General features: G+C 46.8%; 2 protein-coding genes across 2 annotated transcripts; both read right to left on the bottom strand.

Moving 5' to 3' along the window:
• Positions 1 to 596: 596 nt before the first annotated feature.
• Positions 597 to 18,911, bottom strand: LOC143955484 (uncharacterized). The gene is made up of 9 exons (XM_077465523.1): positions 15,483 to 18,911; positions 10,259 to 10,406; positions 5,598 to 5,726; positions 5,003 to 5,255; positions 4,791 to 4,888; positions 4,507 to 4,707; positions 4,273 to 4,419; positions 4,039 to 4,183; positions 597 to 2,837 (listed from the first exon to the last, which is right to left on the bottom strand). Exons 1-9 carry the CDS (start codon positions 16,937 to 16,939, stop codon positions 916 to 918), a joined length of 4,500 nt encoding a protein of 1,499 aa, XP_077321649.1. The 5' UTR covers positions 16,940 to 18,911; the 3' UTR covers positions 597 to 915.
• Positions 18,912 to 19,054: 143 nt separating this feature from the next.
• On the bottom strand, positions 19,055 to 22,833 carry LOC143955867 (uncharacterized). Its single transcript, XM_077465986.1, has 6 exons — positions 22,316 to 22,833; positions 21,285 to 21,489; positions 20,998 to 21,204; positions 20,761 to 20,907; positions 20,473 to 20,679; positions 19,055 to 20,349 (listed from the first exon to the last, which is right to left on the bottom strand). The coding sequence occupies exons 2-6, from the start codon at positions 21,390 to 21,392 to the stop codon at positions 20,143 to 20,145; spliced, it is 876 nt and encodes a 291-aa protein (XP_077322112.1). The 5' UTR covers positions 21,393 to 21,489; positions 22,316 to 22,833; the 3' UTR covers positions 19,055 to 20,142.
• Between the last annotated feature and the right edge of the window lie 1,213 nt (positions 22,834 to 24,046).

Here is a 24,046-nt window from a genome sequence, read left to right on the forward strand (position 1 = left end):
GGACGGCCTTCCCAGAAGAGTTGACGCTGTAAAGGGTGGGCCAACTCAATATTGATCCCTACGGATGCCCGAAAAAAATTAAAAGAGACTCCGCATAGAGCAAAATCCTCACACTTTATTGCTTTTAAAAAATACACTGGTAAAAAAAGGTGCTCCTGGACGACATCAAAACGTATATGACGAAACATGTAGGGCGGAGCAATGCGCTGATGTCACTGCTGCACTAGTGTCCCAGGTTAATGTCTTTTTTGTATGTGTTGCGGTTGCACATGCAAATTTAGGCGGTTTTACTACAATACCCCCCGTCGGTGAATTTTTAAGAGCAATAAAGTGAGGATTTTACTCTTATGCGGAGTCTCTTTTAATTTTTCCGGCACTCCTATGACCACCGTTGAGGAGGACTGATGTTCCCTGTTGGTGAGACGGACCGGATAAAGGCCCTGGCTGGGTATGGAGCCATAGGAGTTTATGACCTTTTGTAGTGAGAGGTCCAGTCCATCTGGTAAGCAAGCCCTTCAGCCATTGGTGGAGATGTTAAGTCACAAGATCACTTTAAGGTGTTGGATGGTGTGGAAGACGTATTGAAATCACCAAAATTATTTCACTGGAATTCTTTTATTTGATTTTACGTTTTTGGACTTTTCATTGGATCAAATGTTTTGTATTTCATTTAAATTAGTTGTACAATCCATATTTATATACAATTTTCTGTTACATATTTTGTCACTAATTTTCTTTCATATGTACTCACTGTGAGCAATTTGCTCTCTTCAATTACCGTATTTTGTATGTATATCAGGGTGTGCTTCCTCCCCCCCACATGTCCAGCAACATTCATATACAAGACATTTCCCGCACTCACTAATACACCTCGAGGGTTGTGTGGGACCCCCTGATGTACAGGAAGACAGGACTTCAGTGAGGAACAATTCCCTCACTCAGGACAGGAATACGGCTTCTCCCCGTATGTGATCTCTGATGTGTGTCAAGATTTGACTTAACTGAGAAACATTTCCCGCACTCAGTACAGGAATACGGCTTCTCACCCGTGTGTGATCTCTGATGTATGTCAAGATACCACTTAAATGAAAAACATTTCCCGCACTTAGGACAGGAATGCGGCTTCTCACCTGTGTGTGATCTCTGATGACAGGAAAGACTGGACTTAGCTGAAAAACATTTCCCGCACTCAGAACAGGAATACGGCTTCTCACCCGTGTGTGATCTCTGATGACAGGAAAAACTGGACTTAACTGAAAAACATTTCCCGCACTCGGGACAGGAATACGGCTTCTCCCCTGTGTGTGATCTGTGGTGTGTCTCAAGATACGACTTAGCTGAAAAACATTTCCCACACTCAGGACAGGAATACGGCTTCTCACCTGTGTGAGACCTCTGATGTCTGCAAAGACTGGACTTAGATGAAAAACATTTTCCGCACTCAGAACATGAATACGGCTTCTCACCCGTGTGGGACCTCTGATGTATGTAAAGATGTGAATTCTGTGAAAAACATTTTCCGCACTCAGAACACGAATACGGCTTCTCACCCGTGTGCGACCTCTGATGTAAAGATAGTTGTGTCTTAGTTGAAAAACATTTCCCACACTCTGAACAGGAATGTGGCTTCTCACCTGTATGAATTTTTTTATGCACATTAAGACTAGACTTGTCCCACACAGTCTGAGGTTCCTCAGGATAAGAGGAATACGATGGTCCGGCACCGTCCCGCACAGTCTGAGGTTCCTCAGGATAAGAGGAATACGATGGTCCGGCACCGTCCCGCACAGTCTGAGGTTCCTCGGGATAAGAGGAATACGATGGTCCGGCACCGTCCCGCACAGTCTGAGGTTCCTCAGGATAAGAGGAATACGATGGTCCGGCACCGTCCCGCACAGTCTGAGGTTCCTCAGGATAAGAGGAATAGGATGGTCCGGCACCGTCCCGCACAGTCTGAGGTTCCTCAGGATAAGAGGAATAGGATGGTCCGGCACCGTCCCGCACAGTCTGAGGTTCCTCAGGATAAAAGGAATACGATGGTCCGGCACCGTCCCGCACAGTCTGAGGTTCCTCGGGATAAGAGGAATACGATGGTCCGGCACCGTCCCGCACAGTCTGAGGTTCCTCGGGATAAGAGGAGTACGATGGTCCGGCACCGTCCCGCACAGTCTGAGGTTCCTCAGGATAAGAGGAATACGATGGTCCGGCACCGTCCCGCACAGTCTGAGGTTCCTCGGGATAAGAGGAATACGATGGTCCGGCACCGTCCCGCACAGTCTGAGGTTCCTCAGGATAAGAGGAATACGATGGTCCGGCACCGTCCCGCACAGTCTGAGGTTCCTCAGGATAAGAGGAATACGATGGTCCGGCACCGTCCCGCACAGTCTGAGGTTCCTCAGGATAAGAGGAATACGATGGTCCGGCACCGTCCCGCACAGTCTGAGGTTCCTCAGGATAAGAGGAATACGATGGTCCGGCACCGTCCCGCACAGTCTGAGGTTCCTCGGGATAAGAGGAATACGATGGTCCGGCACCGTCCCGCACAGTGTGAGGTTCCTCAGGATAAGAGGAATACGATGGTCCGGCACCGTCCCGCACAGTCTGAGGTTCCTCGGGATAAGAGGAATACGATGGTCCGGCACCGTCCCGCACAGTCTGAGGTTCCTCGGGATAAGAGGAATACGATGGTCCATCTACACTGTGTGGTGCCGGATGGACATTTGAGGTAGTCGGGTTTTCTCCTGGACTATACTGTGTGATGTCCTCATCTTCTACTTTACAGTCTGGAGACAAAGTGAGACAATCCTCTGAGGTTTTCCTCAACTCCCGTCCATCTACTAAAATAGAAATACAAAGATTATTACTAGACATCAGCTGATTGGTTCCCCTAAACCAGGACTCCGCCCACATCAGACAGCTTTGTCTCTGAGGATCTTACAATTCCCCCCTCAAGGTAACTAGTAAATGGATCCTCTGATCTCCTACCAGATCATTTCTTTATTCATGGACCTTAGTCAGAGAGCGAGGAAACAACGAGAACTGTCTTCTATAGGAGTGACAGTGATGAGGGGATTATAGGACGAGTGTCCCCTCCCCCTCTATCACTCATTGCCATCTTCCCAACACAAGAAGTCCTGCACTTCCTTATTTAGTCCATGATTTAGTCATGAATAACAGCGGGGCTGAGCCCCACCAGAGGTCAGAGAGTGAGGATGGGGGGAGAACAACCAAGATGAAGACTGGACTGATCCTGAAGACCCCCATCATTGGAGTTATTGACTCCTCCCCCATTATCACTTTCTGTTTAAGGCTCCAAACTTGGAGGATGTTATCACATTATTATCAACATGTAAAAGTCTGTCCTCCAATCACATCATCCGATATAAAATGTCCAGCTGGTAGGAAACGGGTGTAACAAAAGAGAATCCATATTATGTGTATATATAGCAGTGGGGGGAGGGGAGAGAGGAGAAGTCAGGACTATGTAATGTACAACATAAAGTATACAGTGTAAGGGTCAGGATTCATAATATTGATATTCAGTAATCAGTGGAAGATGAAATGTTTACTGGAGACAAGTTGCAGAGGTCCCACACCGCTCCTCCCATCTCCTGAGACTGCACTCAGTGACTTGGGTCTGAGACTATACAGACATATCCCTCCACCCGGGAACAGCCAGCAAATAACAGAACAAGTGACCCCAGGAGAATTGTCTTGTCAGAGATCTTGCTAGACCTGGGCATGGGGCAGAAGACCCAAGACACATGCCACTGGTGCCTAGGTGGAGCAATGCCTATAGTGAAAGTCAACATTTTGCTGATCCCCAGAATCTCCATAAATCCAGTCTAGATACATAAATTGTGTCGGCAGCACAGAGAAGGAAGATTATCGGAGAGAAATCCAGGAATACAGGACGGGGAACACAGCTCAGGAAAGTGTCCAGGGGATTACAGGCTGATATCACCCAGCCCCCGCCCTACTCTGGACCAATCAGTGAGCAGTATGGGTGGAGGAATGGATTTAGTGTTAATGACCCACCTGTGCTGATCTCTGTAGGAGTGTCCTCCTCTATAAATGTCCCCGTTATTCCATCCTCCTCCATAGACTGCTGATCATCCCTCACATACCTCTCTTCTTCTTCTTCTGATTTCACCTCAACTTTAGGATCTCTCAGGTTTCCACTCTGAATATATAATAAAAATGACATCAATGGTAACAATGTAGATAATGTACAGATCCTAATGATACTATCAGTGATTGTTCCTCATCTACCTGATGATGGTGGGGGATGGTGTGACCTTCCTGTGTGGAATGCATCAATTCCTTGTGTCCTGAAAACTCCTCCATCACACCATACTCCTCATCCTCCTCTTTATACTCTTTTTTAACAATAATATTATTATCCTCGAGGTTTCCAACCTGCAATATATAATAAAATATTAATTGTAACACACAAGCTTGTATATATATATATATTGTAACTACCAGTGATTGTTCCTCATCTACCTGATGATGGTGGGGGATGGTGTGATCTTCCTGTGTGGAATCCCGGGAATACAGAGGACGGGGACATCTCTCTGGTGGGTTTCTGTTGCTAGAAGACTCCATCACATTCTTGTGCCCATCTGAAAGCTCCTTCATCACTCCATACTCCTCATCCTCCTCCTTATTCTCTTCTTTAACATCAATATCACTAAGGTTCCCACTCTGAATATACAAAAAAAAAACATTCATTGTAACAACCATGTTTTTATATCATTTATAACCACCAGTGATTGTTCCTCACCTACCTGATGATGGTGGGGGATGGTGTGACCTTCCTGTGTGGAATCCCGGGAATACAGAGGACGGGGACATCTCTCTGGTGGGTTCCCATTACTGGATCCATCTGTAGGAAACACACACACTGACTGAATACATTGTTTCTATGTGTTTATCAGATGATGGGGGATAGGTGGAGCCTCCGTACTGCTCTCTCCTTTACAATAAAGTCTCCTCTTACCCGGTGATGTGAGGGGCGGCTGATTGTCCATCATGACGTCCTTGTAGAGATCCTTGTGTCCTTCTAAATACTCCCACTCCTCCATGGAGAATGTCCCAGAATTCCCGGCACCGCTCACCTCTCCTGTCAGCAGCTCCTTCATCTTCTTGATGACTTCTAGAATCTTCTCCATGTTGTGTCTCTCGGGTTTTAGGTTGTGAAATAGAGAGATAGTGATGGTCACCTTGTCACCAGACTTTACAGGAGGAAAACTCTGAAAGAACAAGGGTAATGTTAAGAGATCCTCCCAGAATCCTCCTCACCTCTCCGGTCAGGTCTGTGTTTTATTAATAGAGATAAGAGTGATGTCATGTGACCTCCCAGAATCCTCCTCACCTCTCCGGTCAGGTCTGTGTTTTATTAATAGAGATAAGAGTGATGTCATGTGACCTCCCAGAATCCTCCTCACCTCTCCGGTCAGGTCTGTGTTTTTATTAATAGAGATAAGAGTGATGTCATGTGACCTCCCAGAATCCTCCTCACCTCTCCGGTCAGGTCTGTGTTTTATTAATAGAGATAAGAGTGATGTCATGTGACCTCCCAGAATCCTCCTCACCTCTCCGGTCAGCAGGTAGATGATCTCCAGGGTGAGGTTTAATATCCTCTCAGTCATGTGACTCCGATCCTCATCCATTCTTATTCGTGCCGTCATTTGATCTATACAGGTCTCCATGTTGACAGATAACTTTGGTAAATGAATTTAATAGGGCTGTTAGTGATTAAAATTTTTGTGATCGATTTTTTTAAATCAATTAATGGAAAAATTTCAATTAATTATAACGCACATACAGATCCAACTCCTTTTAGCTGATCTCCTTGCATTGCATCTCTGCATTAGTCAGTGGTATACACTATATACAATCACCCAACACTATTTAGATTCCACAATCCATGACTTAACTTCACAGTTCACACAAATATGTTTTAAATTCAAACTGTAGCACTGATGTAAATAATTTTTTCCCCAGTAGGGTGACAATCCCTCCACCTCCGGTCTTACTAATCACTCTCCCCTTATGGCATGGACCCCTGTGCAAACAGGTGGTCATGCAAGCCGGTATCAAAAGGGTTAACACGGACCATAAACTTCTCTCACGACTCCTTAGATCTCAGCAAGAACGCCGGGTCATGGATAGAAAGAAAAGATCTAAGTGCTCACCGCTTAAGTATAAGATTAAATTTTTGTGTTCAAACACAAAACTACTCACATAAAGATGATAAAAACACAGCATGTAAAGCCGACAATCGTGTTACTTCCGTAGGGCAGCATCGGGTGACGTAATGTGTAGCTCCTCCCCCCGTACGCATTACGTTCAATCAGAACTTCAACGTCACCGGACTCCTCCCCCCTTCCCTTCGTTAGCAGACGGAGACGCTTGGGGAAGGGGAGGGGGGGGGAGGGGAGTCCGGGGATGTTGATGTCTGTGACGTCACCAGATCTCTGACGTAACTCCCTGAAGACCCAGAAGAGGTGAGTACCGATCAAAAGAATTTTGATCAATCAAAAAAATTAATGATTAATCGAGGAATTAATCTTTCATTTCCACAGCCCTAGAAATTAAGAATGATTTGGATGGTATAGATCACACACAATATGTGAGTGGGGGGATGGGAGAGGGATGTGGATGTGAAGGGAGGGAGGGGTAATAGGAGGGTTGTTGTACTAATAGATCAAATTATAATTTGTTACATTTTCCATTGGACATTTTGGCCTGCCGACATTCCCTCAGAAATTCCCTTCTCTCTGTTGGGTTTGTTTGGTTTCTGAACTGGTTTTGATTCGTTTTAGATCCGCAGATGAGGAATGATAAATAAAATCCTTCTTTTGACTTGTTTGCTAATCAGGATAATTGCCGGCTTCAAAGCTCCAATCTCCGGCAGCCTGCTGACTGATAGAAGTGATGTCACTGTCACTCTCTGCAGTAAGAGAAGAGATTGGTTGGATAGCAGGAGGATGGTGCTGGTGGAGTGGAGAGCTGTGGGGGGGAGGGTTCTGTTCACCTTCTTCCAATGGCAGCCCATTGTGGGTAAGAGGTGGGCAGTAGGGGTGAGGGGTTTACTTTATTGGTTTGAAGGTATCCATTAGTATCCTGGACACTGTACAGAGTGGCAGTGGGGCACCTGGTGTTCTGAATTCCAGCACCGGGCACTCTCATGGGAAGGCATTGGATTGCCCCTCCACATCCCTGCCCACCTGTTAGGTGATGCCACACAAACAGACCTCCTCCAAGAACGAGTTCTCACCAAAATGTGAAGAACTGCTCTTCTTCATTCCACTTGGCATCCAGGAACATTTTATTTGACCAGAGAGATGGTAAGACAGTGAAGGTTTCCTTTATCTCTTAGCAGTTCTATAAAGAGGTCTGAAAAATAAGTTCAGGTGGGAGGACCACCATAGACCAAGAGCCACCCTCCCTACCTTAGAACCCCCCTGAGCCCTACAGCCTCCTCCTCCCCTCAGAGATCTGATGCCTGCCAATCCTATCAAGGGTCCCAAAATTCTTCAGCTCCACTACCCCCTCAGAGCCCTTCAACTCCAGCACTCCCTTAGGGGCCCCTAGAATCCATCAGCTATCCATTATCTTCACAGTCTCTCAACTCTTCCGCTTCATTTAGAGAACCTTCAGGGCCGGTTCACAGCAAAATAAGGTGCAGGAAAACCGTATTCCATGTGTATTTCCCACACCACTGCATCCTTGCGAAATAAAATAAAATGTCAATGGCACCCCGAACACATCTCACAAACACATGTGGTGTGGGAGAAGTGCATGCAATGCGTTTTTCCTGCACCGTGTTTTGGTGTGATCCGGCCTTGAAGATTCGGAGGTTCTGAGGCTTGGTGCGGAACATTTTAAAAAGTACTGCATGCCCTACTATTTTCTTGCTTCCATACGTTTGCCAGCCCCTTGAAATGTCTTTTATCATGGTTACATGATCGTTTACAATTTCTGGGTTTCATTTGAGATGTGCAAAGAGAGCTCACATAAACACTTGTAGGTATACCATTTAATGAATTATGATTGCCCCAGTAGAAGTCCATATTGGACGAAACGCGCCTGGTGAGGTACTCTATTCCCCATATTGCTTTTATCACGTGATTGTTTTTTGTACATTGGTTTTTACTTATTAAAAGCCGCATTTTGACCTGCACTATCGGAGCCCCCCCCCCTTTTGTCTTTTTTATGTGCAAGTGCTGCTGAGCTTCACTATTTGGTTCCAGCACCCTCATTAGGGTTGGTTTTGGTCATTAATTTGCCACCACTGGAGTTCCTGTCCTGGTACCGCCTGCAGTATCCATTATATCCATGGTCGATACCGTGTGAAGTTGGAGTAAGGCCAATCCGGGAATTTCCTGACATCGGATATACAGGTCATCATGGACTTGCCTGTCCCATGGGTGCATTCATGCTTGATTGACTCGTTGTCTTATGATAGTCGAGTCCAACATCTCTGTTAAAGTGGTTGTAAACCCCTATAACACACTTTGACCTACAGGTAAGCCTAGATTAAGGCTTACCTGTAGGTCCAAGAAATATCTCCTAAACCTACACGGTTTAGGAGATATTTGCCGAAAGACAGGCACCGCTGTCTACGGCGCATGCGCACTGAGCGTGGCACCGTCAATGTCGAATATGCCGTGCGTGGCGGCTCCCGTGCGCATGCGCGGGAGTGACGTCATCGCGGCTTCGCCAAATGACAGCGGCGGAGCAGCGAGACCCACTGAGAAGATGGATGCGCCGGACTACAGGGGACAGCGGTGACGCACAAATACACAGGAACATGCATGTATTTTTACTCCCTATGATGCCAATGACGGGACATATTTTTCACGGCAGACTGGGGAATGTTTTCTTCCTCCTGACCAGCAATGTAAGGGCTAGTTTACACTTGCTTCAAAACAAGGCTTCAGACAAGTTTGGTTAAAGTTCTCTGAAGGCCAGTTGAAGCTCCTGTCACTAAATAAAATGGTTAGCTTACGGTCTTGTTTACACCTTGCTTTTGCTTGGTACTTCGATGAGGCTTGGTGGGGCTTCGATGAGGCTTGGTGGGTCTTCGATGAGACTTGGTAGGGCTTTGATGAGGCTTGGTGGGGCTTCGATGAGGCTTGGTGGGTCTTCGATGAGGCTTGGTGGGTCTTCGATGAGGCTTGGTGGGTCTTCGATGAGGCTTGGTGGGGCTTTGATGAGGCTTGGTGGGGCTTCGATGAGGCTTGGTGGGTCTTCGATGAGGCTTGGTAGGGCTTTTATGAGGCTTGGTGGGGCTACGATGAGGCTTGGTGGGTCTTCGATGAGGCTTGGTGGGTCTTCGATGAGGCTTGGTGGGTCTTCGATGAGGCTTGGTGGGTCTTCGATGAGGCTTGGTGGGGCTTCGATGAGGCTTGGTGGGGCTTCGATGAGGCTTGGTGGGGCTTCGATGAGGCTTGGTGGGGCTTCGATGAGGCTTGGTGAGTCTTCGATGAGGCTTGGTGGGTCTTCGATGAGGCTTGGTGGGGCTTCGAGAAGGCTTGGTGGGGCTTCGAGGAGGCTTGGTGGGGCTTCGAGGAGGCTTGGTGGGTCTTCGATGAGGCTTTGGTGAAGCTTTGAGTGAGCTTTGTCATAGATTTCTAGAGGCTTTGAAGATGCTTTGAAGCACCACTAAAGCTACATTGGGTATAAATTTTGAAACGAAGCCGAAGCAAAGCAAAATGTAAACATGACTGTAAGCTAACCATTTTATTTAGTGACAGCGTTAAGAGAGCTTTATCAAAGCCTGTCCGAATCCTTGTTTTGAAGCAAGTGTAAACTAGCCGCTAATGTGTGTTGAAGCCAAAGCAAGTTTAAATGAGCCCTAAGAGGCTCTATGCTCCATACTCCTGACCCCTGCACTCCATCATTGCGTTGGCTGCATATTGTAATGATTGCCCATTGGCTGCCAGTGTAGTAATTGCCCTTTGTAGGCCATGTATGGTCATTGTCTTGTCTATTTATTGGCAGTCCTGTTTGTTTAGAGAAACGTATTACTAGAATTTAACTCCTAAATGAAGGAAATGTTCCGGCCCAAAAAGTGGGGGAATGTTCTGCCCCTGAAGGGGTTCATCTAGGTTTTCACCTTATATATGTGTGTATCATCATCTGCTGGAGATAAATGACATAACAGTGACTATGGAGGAAGAGGACGGACATGACAGGGGGGGGGGGGGGGGTTACTGGGTGTAAATAGAAAATAAGATCTTATTACCTCCTCTGCTGCAACTTCCAACAATGTCTCCTTTCTACTTCCTCCCGACTCACCTCTCACCCGGAACTTCCTGTCTGTACCTGACGTCACTTCCTGTCTGGGTAGAAGTGAGCTCACCACCTTGTGGAGGTCAGAGGAAATGCAGTGTCTCGTAATGTAGTGTATATCCTTATAGATGGGGTCATCTCCACTCCCACCAAGGGTGGGAAGAAATATATTACTGCCTAGTCCAGACTTTCTTAGCCAGGTTTCCTCCAAAGGCTACTTCTAGGGCGTTCCATGAGCAAAGAATAATTTCGGTCTCTCGGTAACAACGATTTCATGACGATGTAAGAATGTCCTTCTCCCACTGACATAAGGAGATCCTTCTCCTATTGGTCACAAATGTGAGAGACCAATAAACAGATCACTTGTAATGAGCTCCATGTTTGGACTGAACTCATGTTTGGACAGAATTTGGCTTGTTTTGGAGGGTCGATTAACGGCTTAAATAAATTGGCCGTTCCAATTACAAACCGGCAGCATAAGTACCACTGCTAAATGTGGCAGCTTCGGAACTCAGATTCCCTGAACATTCATCAAATATAGTGGTAACATTTGTGCTCAAACATGGCTATATGGTCATATTCAGGCATTTGCTTAGGGGGTCATGGATTGAATGGGCTGGGTGACATCAACGGTTAGTAAGGATGCAGTGGGTGGAAGCAGTGGCTGCTTTCTTAGCAACCATTGACAATCAGAAGCTGTCATGTTCAAATGCCCTAAATGGTCATCCTTATTAATGTCCATATAAATATCAAGGTTCTAATATTCGACTCCAATTTTTTCTCAAACGGGTTGCTACAGTACCCTGGGGTGCCACCTGAGGTCCTCAGGGGCTCTGTGGAATCCTGGTTGAGAGAGGCATTTGAGCCGAGCTCTCACTCCTCCGCCGAACATCGGTATATCGAGAGCTTGGCCAGGACATTTTATTCGGTACACCTGTTCAATTGCTTGGTAACATAAATTGCTAATCAGCCAATCACATAACAGCAACTTAATGCATTTAGGCATCTAGATGTAGTAAAGATGATTTGCTGAAGTTCAAACTGAGCATCAGAATGGGGAAGAAAGGGCATTTAAGTGACTTTGAATGTGGCATGGTTGTTGGTGCCACATAGGCTGGGCTGAGTATTTCAGAAACTGCTGAGCTACTGGGATTTTCACGTACAACCATTTCTCGGGTTTGGACATTAAAAAGTGCTGCGCTTAATTGCAAATATAATTTGTATAAAGTGCAAAAATTAGAAAAGATAGTGGTAGATTCAAGTCCCAAAAAACTATATTATAAGTCCTCATAGGTGACTATTCATAATATCGATCCATAAATAGTGCCGATATCCACCATCACAGATAGTATGGGTACTCTTACCAGAATATGTGGACCCAAATACCATACGGCAATAAGTCACTAAGGCAGGGGTAATTAGACATCACATAGGGAAACGGGTCATCTGTGCATTTTCCAAGGATGGATCTCACTCATCCCCATTCCATCCTTGGAAACCGTATACAGTACATATACAAGGCGGCTCCCCTGGGGAAAATCACGTACCTGGGTTGGTGGTGTCACTGAAAGGAAAAAAATGTCCCTGAGTCAGTGGTCACTGAAAGGAAAAATATCCTGTATTGGTGGTGACACCGAAAAGAAAAAAAAAGGTCCTGAGGTCCTCCCCCACCCCCCAATACAGAGCTCTTCACTGAACCCTGACCCCCCTTTCCTCGCTAAAAAGCCCATTCCTCTTTAGTATACAGCTTCCCTTCCTCCCACCCCTCCAAGACAGTGCTCCCCTCCCTTTCCTCCCAGTACACAGAGTTACCCCCAAGTACAGAGCTCTCCCCTCCTTCCTCACCCCCAGTACACAGTGCCCACCCTCCTCCCACCCCCCAGTACACAGAGTCCCCCAGTAGGCAGCGCTCCCTCCCCCAATTACATCACCCACTCCTTCCTCTCCCCCAGTACACAGAGCCTTCACCCCCCCCCCCCCCAAGTACACAGAGCTACAGATCCCCCAAATACAAAGCTTCCCTCTACCCCCCCCCACAGTGCACAGAGCTCCACCCCCTCCCACCCCCAGCACATAGAGCTCCCCTCTACCACATCTCCTCCAGGACAGAGAGCTCCTCACCCCAACCCCAATTACAGTGCTCTTCCCTCACAGAGCCTCCCCTCTTCCCAAGCACCAGTACAAAGAGCCCCACCGCAGTATACAGAACAAGCACCCCCCCAGTATGCAGAGCCCCTCTAAGTATAGAGGTCCCCCTCATTCTCCCCCCACTAAACAGAGCTCCCCTTCCTCCAAACCCCCACCCCAACATACAAAGCTCCCACCACCCAAGTTCAGAGCTCCGCTTCCCCTCTCTTCACCCAGTACACAAAGATCCCCTCCTCTCCCTTGCGTACAGAGCTCCTTTCGCTTTCCTCTCCCCCAGTAAACATAGCTCCCCCTTCCTTCCTTCCCCCCTACCACACAGAGCCTTTTCTCCTCCCATTCCCCAGTACACAGAGCTCCTCATCCCCCAAGTGCAAAGCTTCCCCTTCTTCCTCTCCCCCCAGTACACAGAGCTCCCCCTCCTCCCACCCCGAGTACACAGAGATCCCCTCTACGTCCTCTCCTGCAGGACACAGAACCTCCCCCCCAGTACACAGAGCTTTTCCACCTTCCATTGCTAGGAGCCCCCTCAGCATGCAGAGCCCCTCTAAGTATAAAGCTCCCCCTCCTACTCCCCCCAGTACAAAGAGCTCTGCTTCAAGCAAACCCCAATATACAAAGCTTCCCACCACCTCCAGTACACAGAGATCCCCCAAGTACAGAACTTCTTCCTCTACCCCTAGTATACAGCGGTACCCTCCACCCCCCCACAGTAAACAGAGCTCCCCCTCCTCCCGCCCCCAGTACATAGAGCTCCTTTCCAGTATGCAGAGCTCCCCCTCCTTTCTCTCACTCCAGTACCCGCTCCTCCCCAAAAAAGTGGCATTTACTGAAAAGAAGGCGGGCGGCCTTAAATTGAAAATTCCCCTTTTGCGTGGAGCTTTGCTTTAAGGGGAAAATTGTGTACAAGTGTAGCGCAGCCTCTAAAGGGCCAAGTGAATTTTGGGACCCCCTTTTCCCGCCCAGCCAGACAACATGCATTTTACAACTTGCATCCAGACACAGAAACCAGTCCTCGGGCTTGTTTTTATATTTTATTGAGGGAATATAACTTGGACAGGGATGAGGGGGTTACAGGATCCCCAAAACTGAATTCAGCAACAATTTGGAGGGCAACTTCTCTATGTACACTGGCAGCAAAAGTGAATCCTAGACTGTACTCCCTCCGGAATAATACCAGCCTTTAATGGTTCAGTAGAAACTATCTTCTGGCAGGAGATCTGTGTCCCCATTGGTGGAAATAGCAAAGCATTTGTTTTCCACGAAAGCAAAACTTTTCCTGCAGCGGTTCCTACTGGGAACAGCATTATTTGTAGTCTTTACCCTCAGCCATTGTTGGACAACTAGGAGACAATTGTATTCCAAGAGCACAGTCATTAACCCAAGCCACTGTAGGGCAGTTGAGAAACAGGTGTAATCCACATACGCTATATTACCAAAAGTATTGGGACACCTGCCTTTACATGCACATGAACTTTAATGGCATCCCAGTCTTAGTCCGTAGGGTTCGATATAGAGTTGGCTCCGCCCTTTGCAGCTATAACAGCTTCAACTCTTCTGGGAAGGCCGTCCACAAGGTTTAGGAGGGTGTCTATGGGAATGTTTGACCATTCTTCCAGAAGCACATTTGTGAGGTCAGACACTGGCCCTGACTCCACTCTAATCCATCCCAAAGGTGTTTTATTGGGTTGAGGGCAGGCCAGTCAAGTTCCTCCACCCCAAACTCGCTCATCCATGTCTTAAGGGACCTTGCTTAGTGGACTAGTCCAAATCATTTGGTGGAGGGGGGATTATGGTGTGGGGGTTATTTTTCAAGGGTTAGGCTTGGCCCCTTAATTCCGATGAAGGGAACCCTGAAGACGTCGGCATACCAAGACATTTTAGACAATTTCATGCTCCCAACTTTGTGGGAAAAGTTTGGAGACGGCCCCTTCCTGTTCCAGCATGACTGCACACCAGTGCACAAAGCAAGGTCCTGACCTCAACCCGATAGAACACCTTTGGGATAAATTAGAGTGGAGACTACGAGCCAGGCCTTTCTTCTCCAACATCAGTGCCCGACCTCATAAGTGCGCTTCTGGAAAAGGGTCAGCCATTCCCATAGACACACTCATAAACCTTGTGGACAGCCTTCCCAGAAGAGTTGAAGCTGCAAAGGGTGGGCCAACTCAATATTGAACCCTACGGACGCCCGAAAAATTAAAAGAGACTCCGCACAGAAAAAATCCTCACACTTCATTGCTTTTAAAAATACACTGGTAAAAAAGGTGCTCCTGGACGACATCAAATTTATGACGAAACACGTAGGGCGGAGCTGACGTCACTGCTACACTCGTGTCCCGGTTAATGTTTTTTGTATGTGTTGCAGTTGCCGGATTTACTACAATACCCCCTCTCCTGCCAGCATATTTTTAAGAGCAATAAAGTGTGAGGATTTTACTCTTATGCGCAGTCTCTTTTAATTTTTCCGGCACTTCTATGACCACCGTTGAGGAGGACTGATCTTCCCTGTTGGTGAGACGGACCGGATAAAGGCCCTGGCTGGGTATGGAGCCATAGGAGTTTATGACCTTTTGTAGTGAGAGGTCCAGTCGATCTGGTAAGCAAGCCCTTCAGCCATTGGTGGAGGTGTTAAGTCACAAGATCACTTTAAGGTGTTGGATGGTGTGGAAGACGTATTGAAATCACCAAAATTATTTCACTGGAATTCTTTTATTTGATTTTACGTTTTTGGACTTTGCATTGGATCAAATGTTTTGAATTTAATTTAAATTCGCTGTACAATCCATATTTATATACAATTTTCTGTTACATATTTTGTCACTAATTTTCTTTGATATGTACTCACTGTGAGAAATTTTCTCTCTTCAATTGCCGTATTTTGTATGTATATCAGGGTGTGCTTCTTCCCCCCCCTAATGTCCAGCAACATTCATATACAAGACATTTCCCACACTCAAGGCACTAATACACCTCGAAGGGTTGCGTGAGACCGCCTGATGTACAGGAAGACAGGACTTCAGTGAGGAACATTTCCCTCACTCAGGACAGGAACGTGGCTTCTCCCCTTGTGAGATCTCCGATGTCTGTAAAGATCAGACTTATTTGAAAAACATTTTCCACACTCAGGACAGGAATACGGCTTCTCACCCGTGTGAGACCTCTGATGTATGTCAAGATACCACTTAACTGAAAAACATTTCCCGCACTCAGAACAGGAATATGGCTTCTCGCCCGTGTGAGACCTCTGATGTATGACAAGATCTGATTTCCGTGCAAAACATTTCCCGCACTCAGGACAGAAATACGGCAACTCACCCGTGTGAGACCTCTGATGTACGACAAGATCTGATTTTCGTGCAAAACATTTCCCGCACTCAGGACAGGCATGCGGCTTCTCACCCGTGTGCGACATCTGATGTCTGTCAAGATGTGACTTAACTGCAAAACATTTCCCGCACTCAGGACATGAATATGGCTTCTCACCCGTGTGAGACTTCTGATGTCTGAGAAGAAGCGTCTTAGCTAAAAAACATTTCCCGCACTCGGAACATGAATACGGCTTCTCACCCGTGTGAGACCTCTGATGTATGACAAGATCTGATTTCCGTGCAAAACACTTCCCGCACTCAGGACAGCAATACGGCTTCTCACCTACGTGCAATCTCTGATGATTATAAAGACTGGACTTATTTGAGAAACATTTTGTGCACTCAGAACAGGTAAGTGGCTTTTCCCCCATGTGAGATCTCTGATGTCTGTAAAGATTTGACTTAGTTGGAAAACATTTTCCACACTCAGGACAGGAATACGGCTTCTCCCCCGTGTGCACTCTCTGATGACTATAAAGAAGAGACTTAGCTGAAAAACTTTTCCCACACTCAGGACAGGAATGCGGCTTCTCACCCGTGTGAATTTTTTTATGCACATTAAGACTAGACTTAGAATGAAAACACTTCCCAGACTCATTACAGAAAAACTTCTTATGTTTTGGAAGGACGGCACCGTCCCGCACAGTCTGAGGTTCCTCAGGATAAGAGGAATACGATGGTCCGGCACCGTCCCGCACAGTCTGAGGTTCCTCAGGATAAGAGGAATACGATGGTCCGGCACCGTCCCGCAGAGTCTGAGGTTCCTCGGGATAAGAGGAATACGATGGTCCGGCACCGTCCCGCACAGTCTGAGGTTCCTCAGGATAAGAGGAATACGATGGTCCGGCACCGTCCCGCACAGTCTGAGGTTCCTCAGGATAAGAGGAATACGATGGTCCATCTACACTGTGTGGTGCCGGATGGACATTTGAGGTAGTCGGGTTTTCTCCTGGACTATACTGTGTGATGTCCTCATCTTCTACTTTACAGTCTGGAGACAAAGTGAGACAATCCTCTGAGGTTTTCCTCATCTCCCGTCCATCTACTAAAATAGAAATACAAAGATTATTACTAGACATCAGCTGATTGGTTCCCCTAAACCAGGACTCCGCCCACATCAGGCAGCTTTGTCTCTGAGGATCTTACAATTCCCCCCTCAAGGTAACTAGTAAATGGGTCCTCTGATCTCCTACCAGATCATTTCTTTATTCATGGACCTTAGTCAGAGAGGGAGGAAACAACGAGAACTGTCTTCTATAGGAGTGACAGTGATGAGGGGATTATAGGACGAGTGTCCCCTCCCCCTCTATCACTCATTGCCATCTTCCCAACACAAGAAGTCCTGCACTTCCTTATTTAGTCCATGATTTAGTCATGAATAACAGCGGGGCTGAGCCCCACCAGAGGTCAGAGAGTGAGGATGGGGGGAGAACAACCAAGATGAAGACTGGACTGATCCTGAAGACCCCCATCATTGGGTTATTGACTCCTCCCCCATTATCACTTTCTGTTTAAGGCTCCAAACTTGGAGGATGTTATCACATTATTATCACCATGTAAAAGTCTGTCCTCCAATCACATCATCCGATATAAAATGTCCAGCTGGTAGCAAATGGGTGTAACAAAAGGGAATACATATTATGTGTATATATAGCAGTGGGGGGGAGGGGAGAGAGGAGAAGTCAGGACTATGTAATGTACAACATATTGTATAATCGCCTGAATCGCCTCTAGGCGCTGTGGCGAGCTTTGATCATCTGCTAAAAGAGGAAGGTCTTGAGTTTTTTCCTAAAAGCCAGGTGATTTTCTTCCAGGCGGATGTTGATTGGTAGATCATTCCATAGCCGAGGCCCTTGGACAGCGAATCTCCGATCCCCCTTGGATTTATACCGGGCTTTGGGCACGAGGAGGAGGTTTTTGTTGGCTGATGGAAGACTGCGGTTTGGTGTGTAATGATTTATTTTCTCCATTAGGTATTGCGGAGCTTCTCTATGCACGCATTTGTGGGTGAGGCAAAGGGTCTTGAACGTGATCCGATTTTTTACGGTTAGCCAATGTAAGCTCCTCAGCGAAGGAGAGATGGATTCCCAGGGTTTCTTTCCTGTTATCAGCCTTGCCGCCGTGTTTTGGATCAGTTGTAATCGCGCAAGTTGATATTGTGGTAATCCTATGTAAAGCGAGTTTGCGTAGTCCAGTCGTGAATTAATGATTGTTCCAACTACCACTGCTTTGTCATTCTTTGGGATAAAAGGGAGGAGTCTGTGAAGCATGCGCAGCAGATGGTGAGATCCACTGACTACAGATCCTATTTGCGCATCCATTGACATTTGTGCGTCTAAAATAACCCCGAGACTCTTGGCTTTGGTCTTTGGGGAGATAGTCTGCCCAAAGACGGTTGGTGGAGACCAGGAGGTTTTGGTTGCGGGCTTATGATTTTGGTGTAAGATAAGAAGCTCTGTCTTTGATTGGTTCAGCTGGAGGGAGTTGGTGGTCATCCAGTCCTCTATTGATTTGAGGCAGTTTTCAAGTTGTTGTTGGTGATCTTTTTTTCCATTGATCCGAAAATAAAGTTGCGTGTCGTCAGCGTAAGGCTGGGTTCACACCGCTGCGGGGGGAGAACCGGATGTGATTCGCACAGCAAATCACATCCGATCTCCGTAGCGCTGCGAGTTCAGCCATACAGATAGTATGGCTGAACTCGCAGCGGTCCCGCAGCAAACTCGCACGGGACCCTTTTTTGGGTCCGCAACGGAATCGGATCGCATGGGGGTTCACACCATGCGATCCGATTCCTGTGCGAGTCGGCAGATCGCACTGCGATATGCCGACGGATCTGGGGGTTTCATTAACATAACATTGACACCCCCAGCCGTCCGCATAGGGCAGTGTGAACTGCCGGCGGGAGGTGTGCGATGCGGGAAAACGCCGCGGATTCGCGGCGTTCCCGCATCGCAGCAATGTGAACCTAGCCTAAGAGTGGAAGCAGAGATCTGAGCATCTGATGATTTGAAGGAGTGGGCGAATGTAAATGTTGAAGAGAATGGGTGACAACGGAGAGCCTTGAGGGACTCCGCAGGTGACTGCCCGAGTTTCGGAGAGGAATTTTCCTAGTTTCACTGTCTGTGACCGATTTCCTAGGAAGGACGCGAACCATTGGAGATCTATGTCTTGGACTCCGGCTACTTCTGTGAGGCGGACGAGTAGAGTATTGTGATCTACTGTATCAAACGCTGCACTTAGGTCTAGCAGTACGAGGAGACACGGCTCTCCGTCATCTGCTGCTTCGAGGGCGTCATCCCAAATCTTGAGGAGAGCTGTTTCTGTTCCATGACCCGGGCGGAAGCCTGATTGCAGCGGGTCCAGGTGTTTGTGAGTATCCAGGTGAAGTTGTAGCTGATGTACTACAGCTTTCTCCATGATCTTAGAAATGGTGTTGAGGCTTGTAATCGGCCTACGGTTGTTTGGATCCTGAGGGTCCAGGTTTGGTTTCTTGAGTAGAGGTTTGACGATGCCTTGTTTGAGGATGCTGGGAACAATCCCTTCGTGGAATGATCGGTTTATGAGGTGGGTTATGGTTGGAGCCACGATGTCGGAGCATTCTTTCAGTAGTTTTGTGGGGATGATGTCAATAGGTAAGGTACTGTCACGCAGTTTGTTAATGATGTTTTTTGCGGTGTCTACGGTAATTGGGAATAGTGAAAATTTTGGCGGTTGCGGTATGTTGGTGCAGACATCCTCTTTATGTATTTGCTGCAACAGATAGGACTATATAGTATCAGAATTATGTAATGTACAACACAGAGTATACAGTCCAGGGGTCAGGAGAATGTAATGTACAACATAAATTATATAGTGAAGGGTCAGGATTCATAATATTGGTGTTCAGTAATCAGTGGAAACTTAAATATTTACTGGAGACAAGTTGCAGAGGTCCCACACCGCTCCTCCCATCTCCTGAGACTGCACTCAGTGACTTGGGTCTGAGACTATACAGACATATCCCTCCACCCGGGAACAGCAAGGAAAGAAAACAGAGCAAGTGACCCCAGAAGAATTGCAAAGATAGAGATCCTGCTATACCCTGGCATGGGGCAGAAGACCCAAGACACATACCACTGGTGCCTAGGTTGAGCAATGCCTATAGTGAGAGTCAACATTTTGCTGATCCCCAGAATCTCCATAAATCCAGTCTAGATACATAAATTGTGTCGGCAGCACAGAGAAGGAAGATTATCGGAGAGAAATCCAGGAATACAGGACGGGGAACACAGCTCAGGAAAGTGACCAGGGGATTACAGGCTGATATCACCCAGCCCCCGCCCTACTCTGGACCAATCAGTGAGCAGTATGGGTGGAGGAATGGATTTAGTGTTAATGACCCACCTGTGCTGATCTCTGTAGGAGTGTCCTCCTCTATAAATGTCCCCGTTATTCCATCCTCCTCCATAGACTGCTGATCATCCCTCACATACCTCTCTTCTTCTTCTTCTGATTTCACCTCAAATTCTATATCGATTGGATCTCCACTCTAAACCAAGAAAATGAGAGAGAAAATCATCTGTAAAATAAGAGCTTTAATATTGTGACATCACATAAAAAATCCACACATTGTCACTGTAAGTGAATGTTCTAGATTCTCCGTCCCACCAACCTTGTAACAGTGGGGGATGGTGTGATCTTCCTGTGTGGAATCCCGGGAATACAGAGGACGGGGACATCTCTCTGGTGGGTTTCTGGTATTAGGCGGCTCCATCATATCCTTGTGTCCTTCTGAAAACTCCTCCATAACCCCATACTCCTCATCCTCCTCTTTATACTCTTTTTTGACAAAACTATTATCATCCCCGAGGTTTCCAACCTGCAATATATTATAAAACATTTATTGTAACACACATGCTTGTGCATAATGTATAACTACCAGTGATTGTTCATCACCTACCTGATGATGGTGGGGGATGGTGTGACCTTCCTGTGTGGAATCCATCAAATCCTTGTGTCCTGAAAACTCCTCCATCACTCCATACTCCTCATCCTCCTCTTTATACTCTTTTTTAACAATAATATTATAATCCTCGAGATTTCCAACCTGAATATATAATAAAATATTCATTGTAACACACAAAGTTGTATATATATATACATATATCTCAACTACCAGTGATTGTTCCTCATCTACCTGATGATGGTGGGGGATGGTGTGATCTTCCTGTGTGGAATCCCGGGAATACAGAGGACGGGGACATCTCTGTGGTGGTTTTATGTTATTTGGTAGCTCCATCATATCCTTGTGTCCATCTGAAAGCTCCTTCATTACACCATATTCCTTGTCCTCTTGCTTGTACTCCTCTTTAATAACACTATTATAATCCTCAAGGTTTCCACTCTGAATATATAATAAAACATTTATTGTAACAAATATGATTGTGTATAAATCATAACTACTAATAATTGTTCCTCATCTACCTGATGATGGTGGGGGATGGTGTGATCTTCCTGTGTGGAATCCCGGGAATACAGAGGAGGACGGGGACATCTCTCTGGTGGGTTTCTGTTACTTGATTTCTCCCTCATGATGTCCTTCAGAAAGCTGCTTCATCACACCATACTCCTCATCCTCCTCTTTTTACTCTAATTTAACAACAATATTATCACCCCCGATGTTTCCACTCTGAATATATAATAAAACATTTGTTCTATCAAACATGTTTGTGTATAAATCCTCTCGGTGATTGTTACCCATCTACCTGATCATGGTGGGGGATGGTGTGACTGAATATCTGAGACTTGGATCAATATGAAAAATTTGTTTTCAGGACATTCTTTCTACAAATGACATTTTCCTTCTTTCTTCTTATTTGAATCTTCGAAAATAAAGACATACATATTCCAATCCCCCCCCCCCATCCCCCACTACTAATAAAAGTCATATAGTCCGTTAGTATAGACTGATGAGGTGAGAAGGTGATTGGTGGGAAAGGTGACACACCAACAAAATGAAGACAATGTTCCGGCCCCGTAACTGGGGGAACGTTCTGATCCTGAAGGGGTAAATCTGCCTGTATAATAATAATGCCCGTTGTAGGCCATGTATGGTCAGGATGGTCATTGTCTCGTCTATTTATTGTCAGTGCTGTTTAATTAGAGGAACAAATTACTAGAATTTATCTCCAAAATGAAGAGAACGTTGCGGCCCGGTAAGTGAGGGAATGTTCTGACCCTGAAGGGGTTAATCTAGGTTCCCGCACTATATATGTGTGTATCATCATCTGCTGGAGATAAATGACGTCACAGTGACTATGGAGGAAGAGGACAAAACATTACGGGGGGGTTACTGGGTGTAAATAGAAAATAATATTCTTAGATTGTAAGCTCTAACGAGCCGGGCCCTCCGATTCCTCCTGTACTGTAACTGTACTGTCTGCCATCATGCTGTAAAAGTGCTGAACAAACTGTTGGCGCCATATAAATCCTGTATAATAATAATATCTTATTACCTCTTCTGCTGCCAGTTCCAGCAATGTCTTCTCTCTACTTCCTCCCGACTCACCTCTCACCCTGAACTTCCTTTCTGTATGTGACATCACTTCCTGTCTTCCATAGAGACTTCCTGTCTGGGAAGAAGTGAGACCACCACCTTGTGGAGCTCAAAGGAACTGCAGGCTCAAGAAACATCTTGCAGTTTGAGCACGGCCTTGTGCTGTGTGTGTGTATGTCCTGTATATCCTTTTATACTATGTAGCAGAGTCCCCGGCCCCCCCAGGGGCCTAATGGTGACCTCAAGAGTTAGGGAGAGCCGACATCCTTCCTTGTAAAGTCGGATACCAGGCTTAGTGGGTGTAATGCAAGATGAAATGATGAGCGCCAGTCACTTTTTGAATGCGAACAAGAGATATGTTGTCTCTTAACAAGAACTGTGGGAGAGCCAGTTAGGGCACGGGGTCTTCAAACTATGGCCCTCCAGTTGTTCAGGAACTACAATTCCCATCATGCCTAGTCATGTCTGTGAATGTCAGTTTTACAATGCCTCATGGGATGTGTAGTTTCTCAACAGCTGGAGGGCCGTAGTTTGAGGATCCCTGGGTTAGGGCCTGGACACCCTTAGGTAGATGCAATGTTAATTGGCTGACTCCGAGACACTATGTTGTCTCTTAACAAGAACTGTGGGAGAGCCGGTTAGGGCACGGGGTCTTCAAACTACGGCCCTCCAGTTGTTCAGGAACTACAATTCCCATCATGCCTAGTCATGTCTGTGAATGTCAGTTTTACAATGCCTCATGGGATGTGTAGTTTCTCAACAGCTGGAGGGCCGTAGTTTGAGGATCCCTGGGTTAGGGCCTGGACACCCTTAGGTAGCTGCAATGTTAATTGGCTGACTCCGAGACACGATGGGAAGACAGCTATACAGGGAAAGGCCTCCAGCCGGATGCCACTTCTGTATAAGTAGGTCGGCTGTCTGCTATGGCACTGAACTTGTAACAGTCACTAAAGGTAGCTGTACATAACTCTTGGTAACACAGAACACTCCGTTTCTTATCTCACAGTATCCCACTATAGGTGTTAAATCACTGAGCTCCCAAGTCTCTCACTAGACTTCCAGATCCCAGTCGTCACCGGATCTCCTGAGCTCTTCCACAACTGTCCCGCTGTATACGCCTCAATCGACCCCCCGCCCCACGCGCGCGCTAACCTGCTGGGGCCCTGGCTTGGCACTCGCTGAAGCTTTCCCACTTCTTCACCGTCCCCGGCTGGTGAGAAGACTGTTCTGATACTTGCTGAAGCTTACTCATTATAGTCTTCGGTAATAAGGTGGATGGTCCTTTAGTCGACGACAGCTTCCCCTCCACCTCCGACCACAACTGGGTCCCCGTCCAGCTGAACCTTCACAAATCGGTTGAACTTCAATCCTGTGGTCTCAACCCTACGCTGCTTCTCCTGCTCCTGGATAGGCCTCAGACAGCCCAGCAGACAGGTGTCTCTGGGATAGGCCTCAGCAGCCCGGGACGACATACCACGCGTCCACCCAGACAGCTGTCCAGGTGGCACAGAACACTGATCCCCTGACTCCACCCAAATAAATAGGCTCTCCCAGCAGGCTAAGGGACTAGAGAAACCCCTGCCTATTGGCTAGGGCACCCCATGCATTCATGGTCTGTCCTTGCTATGCCCTTGTTGATCTAATGCAGGGATCCTCAAACTACGGCCCTCCAGCTGTTGCGGAAACTACA

The sequence above is a fragment of the Lithobates pipiens genome, unplaced genomic scaffold (assembly GCF_037356315.1).
Source record: "Lithobates pipiens isolate NorthernLeopardFrog02 unplaced genomic scaffold, aLitPip1_a1.2 Scaffold_35, whole genome shotgun sequence".
NCBI lineage: Eukaryota > Metazoa > Chordata > Amphibia > Anura > Ranidae > Lithobates > Lithobates pipiens.

Bases quoted from the DNA above. Each gene is read 5' to 3' on its own strand.
- LOC143955484 (XM_077465523.1), bottom strand. From the start codon at position 16,939: ATGTGGGCGGAGTCCTGGTTTAGGGGAACCAATCAGCTGATGTCTAGT. The intron at 5,256-5,597 runs GTGAGGAGGATT...TTGTTCTTTCAG, and splicing joins TCTACCTGCTGACCGGAGAG to AGTTTTCCTCCTGTAAAGTC. The intron at 2,838-4,038 runs GTGGGTCATTAA...TTTCTATTTTAG, and splicing joins TCCTACAGAGATCAGCACAG to TAGATGGACGGGAGTTGAGG.
- LOC143955867 (XM_077465986.1), bottom strand. From the start codon at position 21,392: ATGAGGGAGAAATCAAGTAACAGAAACCCACCAGAGAGATGTCCCCGT. The intron at 21,205-21,284 runs GTAGATGAGGAA...TTATATATTCAG, and splicing joins CCATCCCCCACCATCATCAG to AGTGGAAACCTTGAGGATTA. The intron at 20,350-20,472 runs GTTGGTGGGACG...TTCTTGGTTTAG, and splicing joins CCATCCCCCACTGTTACAAG to AGTGGAGATCCAATCGATAT.